This window comes from Trichechus manatus, unplaced genomic scaffold (genome assembly GCF_000243295.1).
Source record: "Trichechus manatus latirostris isolate Lorelei unplaced genomic scaffold, TriManLat1.0 scaffold00101, whole genome shotgun sequence".
NCBI classification, from domain to species: domain Eukaryota; kingdom Metazoa; phylum Chordata; class Mammalia; order Sirenia; family Trichechidae; genus Trichechus; species Trichechus manatus.
Genome location: NW_004444037.1, coordinates 3,522,865 through 3,532,087, shown reverse-complemented (window position 1 = coordinate 3,532,087; position 9,223 = coordinate 3,522,865). Strand labels below are relative to the sequence as shown.

Below are 9,223 nucleotides of genomic sequence, written 5' to 3'. Positions count from 1 at the left end.
ACCTTACTACCAAGAAAGAAGAGCCAGGAGTAGAGTGCATCTTTTGGCCTAGGTAGGGTCCCTGTGCTGAGAACCTCCTAGACCCGGGAGACAGAGTTGTAACACTGGAGACGGCAGCTTCAGAGAAACGGCAGCAGGGAGACCAGCACAAGATGGCATGGTGGGCTTCTCAGCCTGTGGAGCAAGGCAGTTATAGTGGGTGTGCTGACCCACAGAGTGAGAGAGCTGAGAACCTTCGGGCAGGAGACTTCCTGGTGGAGTAGGGTGCCTCTAGGAACCTATCAGAGGAGTTAAAAAGCTTTGTAACACTTGACTAAGTAGGACAGAGGCCAGGCCCAGGGGCCTAGGGGCCAAGGGAGAGGCCTGCCTATGGGGACTGCCAAAAAGCTGTCCTGACCAAAGAACTGTAACATTTGTTCCTGATCCTGGATTGTAACCTGTTACTTCCCGAATAGACCCCATAATCATGAGTACTGTGTGAGTTCTGTGTGGCTATTGCAACAAATTATTGAACCCAGAGGTGAAATACAGAGTGCTGTGGGTGGGACAACTGGTGTCAGAATTTGTGAAAAGGTCAGAGGGTGGAGGTATGTCTGACCTACACCTCATAGGAATCAGCCTTGGGCTGTTGATCTTTTTTTTTAAAATATTGTATTTTTGGTGAAAGTTTGCACAGGAAATTAGGTTCTCTATAACAGTTTCTATACGTATTGTTTAGTGACATTGGTTACAGTCTTCACAGTGTATCGGCATTCTCATCATTTCCACTTTGGTTGTTCCATTTCCATTAATCTAGCTTCCCTGTCCCCCTCCTCTTTGGTCTAGGGTAAATGTTAACCATTTGGTTTCATCTAGACAATTATTTTCAGGAGCACAGTACTCGTGGGTGATAATTATTTTACGGACCATATGGACCAGTCTGTCATTTGGCTGAAAGGTGACCTCTGGGAGTGGTTTGAGTTCCAAGTTTAAAGAATATCTTAGGGTGATAGTCTTGGGGGTTCATCTAGTCTCTACTGGTCCAGTAAGTCTGACCTTTTTATAGGAATTTGAATTTTGTTCTACATTTTTCTCTTATCCAGGACAATATTTTGAGTCCCTGGTCTGTGGTGGTACCCAGGCATCATATAGTTCTTCTGGTCTCAAGGTAGATGATGTCATCGTTCGTGTACACTATTGGTTCTGTAGACCAGTTTCTTCCTTGAGTCTTTGGTTCCCTTCTCTTTAGTTCTGGATGAGTATAGACCAATAGTTGTGTCTTAGATGGCTTCTTGCAAGCTTTTAAGACCCCAGGCGCCCTGGAGTAAAGAATGAAGAACACCAAAGACACAAGGAAAGTATTAGCCCAAGAGACAGAAAGGACCACATAAACCAGAGACTTCATCAGCCTGAGACCAGACGAACTAGATGGTGCCCGGCTACCACCAGTGACCACCCTGACAGGGAACACAACAGAGAGTCCCGGATGGAGCAGGAGAAGGGTGGGGTGCAGAACTCAAATTCTAGTAAGAAGACCAGACTTAATGGTCTGACTGAGACTGGAGGAACCCTGGAAAGCATGGCCCCCCAGATTCTCTGTCAGCCCAGAACTAAAACAATTTCCAAGGCCAACTCTTCAGACAGGGATTGGACAAAAGTTTGGGTATTAAAGTGATACTCATGAGGAGTGTGCCTCTTAGCTCAAGTAGATACAAGAGACTAAATGGGCAGCTTCTGTCCGGAGGTGAGATGGGAAGGCAGAGAGAGGGTTAGGAGCTGGTTGAATGGACATGGGGAATCAGGGGTGGAAGGGAGGAGTATGCTGTCACAGCGTGGGGAGAGCAGTTAGGGTTATGTAACAATGTGTGTGTAAATTTTTCTATGGGAGACTAACTTGAAATGTAAACTTCATTTAAACTAGAACAATACACACACACAAAAAAAAGACCTCAGGTGCTACTCACCAAACTAGAATATAGAACATTGTCTTTATGGACTGTATTATAACAGTTGACTGGGTTGCTCCATGAGACTATGGTCCTAAGGCCTCAAACCCTGTAGACCAATCCCATGGGGTGTTTGGTTGTGTCTAGGAAGTATCCATAATTGCTGGGCTGTTGATCTTGATTCTCCCCCTGCCCCTCCCCCATGAAGTTAGAGAAGGATAAACGCCGTCCACTCTGCCATTTTTACAGTAGGTTATGAAAATTACATTTTGGAAACGTTTGATTGACTGAAATGTGTTTTGGCCTTCCTGCCATCTTTAGTGACTCTTATTAAGGAAAAATAAAAATGACAAACTTAAATTGTTTTTAAATTGGTGTATAGCAAGAGGGCCAATTCTATCAAATACTTTATGGCCTAGAATAAGTTAGTTACCTAAATGTTTTGAATTTTAAAGCAGCTATTGAGAGTAGGCAAATTAAAGGTAATTCCTTTGAATTACAGGATATTTTAAACAAAAATCTTTAGAGAAAATGAATACATCTGAAGAATTCAGAAATTAGAGGAGAAAAAGACTAGTTTTTCTGACAAGTTCGAAAATTTTAGTTTTAAATTAATTGTACTTTTACATTTTATTCTCAGGATGATGCCAATAATGATCCACAGTGGTCTGAGGAACAGCTAATTGCTGCAAAATTTTGCTTTGCTGGACTTGTTATAGGCCAAACTGAAGTGGACATCATGAGTCATGCCACGCAGACTGTTTTTGAAATACTGGAGAAATCCTGGTTGCTCCAGAATTGTACATTGGTTGATATGAAGGTACAAGTAAAACAGAGATTTGAAAGTAAAGATTATAACTGAGAAATGTCTTTATTAGTGTAGTTTTTTTTTAAAAAATTTCTTTGGTGATATGCTGTTTTAGATTGAATTTGGTGTTGATGTAACCACCAAAGAAATTGTTCTTGCTGATGTTATTGATAATGATTCTTGGAGACTCTGGCCATCAGGAGATCGAAGCCAACAGAAAGACAAACAGGTGACACTTCAGGTTTTTTGCCTTCGTGAGATCAGCCTGGGATAGAGGAGAAAGATGGAATGGGAGGAAAAGTGAAGGCAATTATTATTCCCTACGATAAGAACCTGATTTATTGATTACTATTTATTTTTAAAGATAAATATCTGTTATATCCTGGGGAAGAAAGATAGGAATAATTTTATAATTACAAAACATATTTCTTATTTATTATCTTAATACACTCTCATAACAATAACAGAGCAACTATTATCCTTGTTTTGCTCATTGAAAACTGAGGTACCTCTGAGAGAATCAGTATCTTCACAATTACGAGAGGGTTAGACCTAGGACTTAGCCCAAGACATCTAGCTTTTATTAGGTTCCATTTCTGTTCTTATAAAGAACAATAAAGCAAGACTCTGTCTATACTTAACATATAAGAATTCCCAGGAGAGTTAATTGTAATTGCTAGTGTGAAAAGCAATCACAGTTAAATGAAAATACATGTATATCTCACTATCTGAAGTTTCTTTAGCCTAATTCAGGAAATGAATTTGTAGATTCAGATACATGTTCACATATCTGATGTTAGATATCTAAATTCTTGATAATCTGTACCCAAAAGTCAGAAACCAGATAGGTTCAGATAGCAGGAGATAGTTGTATTCTAAACCTTCTGTCTTATTTTCTAGTCATATCGTGACCTCAAAGAAGTAACTCCTGAAGGGCTGCAGATGGTAAAGAAAAATTTCGAGTGGGTTGCAGAAAGAGTAGAGGTAAACTTTTTGTAGCAATCCATATAGTATTCTGTTTTTCTTCTAGGAAAATCTTCTGTTTCAGAAAAAAAATGTAGGTGGATATAGTGCTTTTCTTTTTTTCAATGACATGAAAAAAAGGAGCACTTTTAAGAAATGTACCAGCTGGACTGTTGTCTCTGGTATACCAGAACTCCCTGCTCTTAAGCCAGCCAATAAACCTTCCCAGATCTTGTTGGGGAAACCTGGAATCTTTGTTTCCTCCCTGTCTCTGCTGGAACATACCTTAAAGTTCTCACCAGTCTCTCTGCTGCTACTCAGAGTTCCAGTAGCATGGGATGGATTCGTCAGGTTCAGAATTGCAACTCCATTTGACTTTAAAATGCCACTTCAAAGTTTATGGTGCTATCATTACTGTAATTCCATGGAAGTTGAATGAGAGTTGTTATCCAGGTGTCATAACCACCTTTTTAGATCATTATTTCCATGGGAATATGCATTTTGAGTTTTAAGCAGTTAACTTAAAAAGATTTGTAACATGACTTCTCTAATTTGGCTGAATATGCCTTAAAACCTCCACTGAGACATCTGCTTTAAAACTCTATGAACAGAAAAGGAGAGACAGACAACACCTGGCAGACGCAGGAGGTTTTGTTATCATTTATTTGTAAAGTTAAAAATGAGTGATTAAAAAGTAAAAACCGCTGTACAATTTTAAAACAAAACAAAACAAAAACAAAAAACCCCTCCACTAAGCAGAATGTACTAAAGATCATAGGATGAAATTATTTATAGTTTTCTGAATATTAATTTAAAAGTTTGAGTATTTATCCTTGCTATATCAGAAAGCAATTTATCTAATTAAAAAACTTACTCTTTAGGTCTTAATTATGAAGACCAGTTTCCGCATATATAGAGACTGCTTTTTAAAATAAATCCTATATTTGTTCTATTTGTCTCTGACTTAAGTTTGGTCTGTTAAGAAAGAAAATATTCTGTTCAGATGTAATTTTACTATAAACTATAGCTCCGTAAACTGGCTATTATTATGGTACTCGTTCCTGTGTTTATCCATCTTTGTCTTTATCTTCTTTTTCATGTCCATATTTTTCTTTTCCAGTTGCTTCTGAAATCAGAAAGTCAGTGCAGGGTTGTAGTATTGATGGGCTCAACCTCTGATCTTGGTCACTGTGAAAAAATCAAGAAGGCTTGTGGAAATTTTGGCATTCCATGTGAACTTCGGGTAACATCTGCCCATAAGGGACCAGATGAAACTCTGAGGATTAAAGCTGAGTACGAAGGTAAACTTCAGAGAACTAGAGCATTTTCAGACAAATAATGCTGAAAAGGAGCTTTACCACATTTCCGAAGGAGAAAAATGTGATATGTTAGGCCTTCACGGTCCCTCTAAAGAGTTTAAAGTGCTCTATAGGAGCTTGTAAAAGAAAGGAGTAGAGAGAAAGAATTGAAAATTCAAGCAAGGAAGGAAATTAAAGACTAGATTTATGAGGACCTCTTGCATCTTTACCTGTTTCTAATATGCTCCAAGAGAAAGTAGGCCCCATGTCAGTTATGGTAAGCCTGAGGCCAACACAGCCTGTCCTGGGAGGCAGTCAAACATGAAATGAAGGAATAGTTTCAGAATATAGTGCATAAAAGAAATGTCTTGAATGGGATAGTATTGATCTAAAATAATGGTAGCCTGGAGAGACAACCAAAATCTTCATGTGCTTCTCTCAACTGGAAAAAATGTTCAGTGAGTATACTCTCTAAAGGTAATGGCTATGGAAGAGTAGTTATTAATTTGGAGGAGGGGAAGGTCTCAGGCCCCTCTGATAACCTAATGAAAGCTAGAACTCTTCCACCAGAAAAATGCAAATACATAAAATTTTGGACTCCGGATTAAGAATTTCTGCTATAGGAAACAAAGGATTAATTTATAAATTGTATGAAAGAATGAATTGTTTAAGAGATATGTTAGAAAATATATCAGGAAGTCTTAAATGCTTAGGTACTATATTATTAAATTTACCTTTAACTGCTGTTTCAAGAAGTACTCCTAAGCCTCTATTAACTGGGTCTCCCTGTATCTTGTTGGTTGAAGGACAACGCAGCTGGAAAGACACCTGCTCAGGTGGCGTCATTCTTCATTCAAGCCATTCCCTCGCCAACACCCTGGCATCTCATTCATACTGTAGATCTTGAAGATGGCAAAACCTATTATAGTTATTTTGTTATTTAAGTGGCAGAATGGACCTTATATGTTAAATATGTATGTAATGATGTCTGTTTATGCTTTTTCCAGAGACTACTACCAAAGGAACGCAAGGAGTTAAGGCACATAGGCCTGTTTGTTTATTTTTTTTAAATAACATATCTTTAAATCTCTTCTGAAGTTGTAGCATAATTATAAACTTGTCATTTTCTTAGGGGATGGCATTCCTACTGTATTTGTGGCAGTAGCAGGCAGAAGCAATGGTTTGGGACCAGTGATGTCTGGTAACACTGCATATCCAGTTATCAGCTGTCCTCCCCTCACACCAGACTGGGGGGCTCAGGATGTATGGTCTTCTCTTCGACTACCCAGTGGTAGGTTGTATTGAATTTTTTACAACTGTTCATTACAAAACAACAAATATCCACACAGTGGTAGAGAGACTGGTGTAATGAAGTCCAATGTACTAATTACCCACCTTCAGCAATTAACAAATGACCTATTTTGTTGCATCTGTAGCTCCTTCCTGCTAGATTATTTTGAAGCATATCCTAGACATCATATCATTTCGTCCTTAAGTAGTTAATTATGCATCTCTAAGTGATAAGGACTCTGTTTTTAAATCATAATCATGATTCCATTTTCACACCTAAGAAAACAGTAATTTCTTAAAATCATCTAATCTCCAGTTAATGCTCAAATTTTCTTTTTACAATTGGTTGGTTCAAATCAGGATCCAACACAGTCCTTCTATTGCATTTAGTTGATATGTCTCTTAAGTGTCTTAATCTGTAACAATTTTCCCTCCCTTTTTTTGTCCTATAAATTTCCAACGTTTGGATTTGGCCAATTACATTCCTGGATGATGTTTAATGTTTTTCTACTCCCTATATTTTCTATAAATTGGTGGTAATAACTGTAGTTAGAGCAGATTCAGATTTTATTTTACTTTTTTTTTTTGGCAAGAAAACATCATTCATGGCATTGAAAGTGAATGCAATTATATTACTTTTGTAGAGAAAATAATTTTAAAAAAACTGGGGACCAAAGTAAATGACACACAAGGAAGTCTTATCAGTTGGCTGATTGAGCAAGATCTCCTAGCATAATAGAACTGTAGTATGTTCATCGTAGCCCAAGATATAATCTGATTTTTTGCAAGTCATGAGAGTCAGTATCATTTCAGTAAGAGTTTTTTTTTGTTTTGTTTTTTTTATTGTACTTCAGGTGAAAGCTTACAGAACAAACAGTTTCTCATGAAACAGTAGTACACATATTGTTTTATGACATTGGTGAACAACCCCACAACATGTAAACCCCCTCCCTTCTCGACCCTTTCCTTTTTGGTGAAAATACACATAGCCAAAGATACACCATTTCAAAAATTTCTACATGCACAGTTCAGTAACATCGACTATGCTCTTCCAAGTGTGCTGCTACTCTCACTTTAGATGAAGGCTTACAGAACAAAATAGTTTCTCATTAGTTACTACACACGTTGCCCTATGACAATGGTTAACAACCTCACAACACATCAACACTATCCTTATTCAACCTCGGGTTCCCTATCACCAGCTTTCCTGTCCCCCTCTGCCTTCTGGCCCTTGTCCCTGGACTGCTGTACCTCATTAGTCCCATTTGGTTTTATGGGGCTGTCCACTTCCTGGCTGAATGGTGAACCTCGGAAATGACTTCACCACTGAGCTAAAAGGGTGTCTGGGGGCCACACTCTCGGGGTTTCTCCAGTCTTCTTTAGGCCAGTAAATCTGGTCTTTTCCTTGTAAGTTAAAATTTTGTTCTACATCATTTCAGTAAGAGTTATTTAAAAAAAAAAAAAGTTGTTTTATTTGCTTATTTCTTTATACCAATTAAACCCCAAACTTACCTCATACTTTTGTAAACTAGCTCTTGATATCTGTCACGTACATTAATTACTTGAGCCCTCTGACCTGTTTCCTGTTCTGAAGTCCTGGGATGGGGCAAAAGTTAAGTGCTCGGCTACTGGCTGAAAGGTTGGCAGTTCAAAGCTGCCCAGAGGCAATTTGGAAGACATCCCTGGTGATCTGCTTCCAAAAGGTCCCAGCCTTGAAAACCTTATGGAGCACGGTTCAGTTCTGTAACTCATGGGGTCGCCATGAGTTGGAATTGACTCAACAGCAACTAACAACAGCAGCAGCTGACTTGTTCCGATCTGGACTGACTTCTCTAGGACTACTGCACCACTGTTGTTTTGGAATCTCCCTACACTATTATCCTGGAGATTCATTTTACTTTTCCCTAAATCTTGACTCTGTTTCCTAGGTCAGTGTCTTCCCTTTTCTTGGTTTATTTTGTTGAAGCGTATCTCTTTGTTAACTGCCTGAGAAAAGGGTACATAGAAGGTAAAATCATTGACACCTTGTATATCTAAAACTGGTTTTATTTGTAGGTTGAAAATCAGATTTTTGAGTACCTTACTCCCTGTTTTCTAGCTGGGAACTCCAATGCCTTTCTGATTCTAGGTCCTTTGTGAGTCTTGTTTTTTATATAAGTAAGGTCATACAGTATTTGTCTTATTGTGATTGACTTATCTCACTCAGCATAATGTCTTCAAGCTGAGTTGGGGAAGCCGGTGATCTCAGTATGTGCATAAACTTGATCCCCTCAACCCTGCCTGGTGTCCCCCTAGTCCAGAGACTCTCTGTTCTACCATCTTCCAAAAAACTGAGAACTCTGCCAGGATGAGGAAGGGGTAGTTGCTCAAGTAGATAGAGTTGAAAGGGATCTGAGGGCCTATTTCTTAGTTCTCTTTTTAGCCCCATTTTTATCCCCTGCCCTTTCCCTTATCTTCAAAGATGTTTAGTGCTACTAATTCCTCAACCTTCTGGTGGTTCTTTAATATAATATAAATCAGGTTGTTTCTCATCTCTCCCCACTTCTCCCAGTTTAGGATTAAGTTTTCTCGAATCTGCTAAATTAGTTCCACTCCATTGCTTTTCAGCTGCCAAGGTGTTATTGCTATTATCTCTTTGTCCTGGTGGCTTTATGCCTATATTTATTCCCTGTGCTGTTGTTTTAATAGGGTTTCAGAGATAAATCTTGAGCTCAATCCATCTTTAACTAGGCATCTGATTATATCAACTTTTCAAGTTAAAAATCTACTCGAGCTAATAAATGAATCTGTAACCACATTTATGCCAGAGGAATAGTATATGTATTATCCGTGGAACTTAGAAAAAGGGAAATGTGGTAAGCAGAAATTTGGCAGTGTTTATCTAGTTTTGTCCAAGAAGGAGAGACAGGGAATGTGGTGGAAGATTTGGTCAGTAGAGT

The 9,223-nt window shown here is 38.6% G+C and overlaps 1 protein-coding gene across 3 annotated transcripts in view; it reads left to right on the top strand.

Annotated features, from left to right (window-relative positions):
• Positions 1 to 9,223, top strand: part of PAICS (phosphoribosylaminoimidazole carboxylase and phosphoribosylaminoimidazolesuccinocarboxamide synthase) — a 12,563-nt gene that overhangs the window by 1,575 nt on the left and 1,765 nt on the right. Inside the window, exons 2-6 of one of the 3 annotated variants that reach the window (XM_004382884.2) lie at positions 2,566 to 2,745; positions 2,849 to 2,962; positions 3,634 to 3,717; positions 4,817 to 4,997; positions 6,127 to 6,285. In XM_004382884.2, the coding sequence (XP_004382941.1) occupies positions 2,566 to 2,745; positions 2,849 to 2,962; positions 3,634 to 3,717; positions 4,817 to 4,997; positions 6,127 to 6,285 (718 nt within the window). Of the gene's footprint in view, positions 1 to 2,565; positions 2,746 to 2,848; positions 2,963 to 3,633; positions 3,718 to 4,816; positions 4,998 to 5,800; positions 6,099 to 6,126; positions 6,286 to 9,223 lie in introns of those variants that run through there. The other 2 variants (XM_023737317.1, XM_023737316.1) reach the window with 2 other exon arrangements.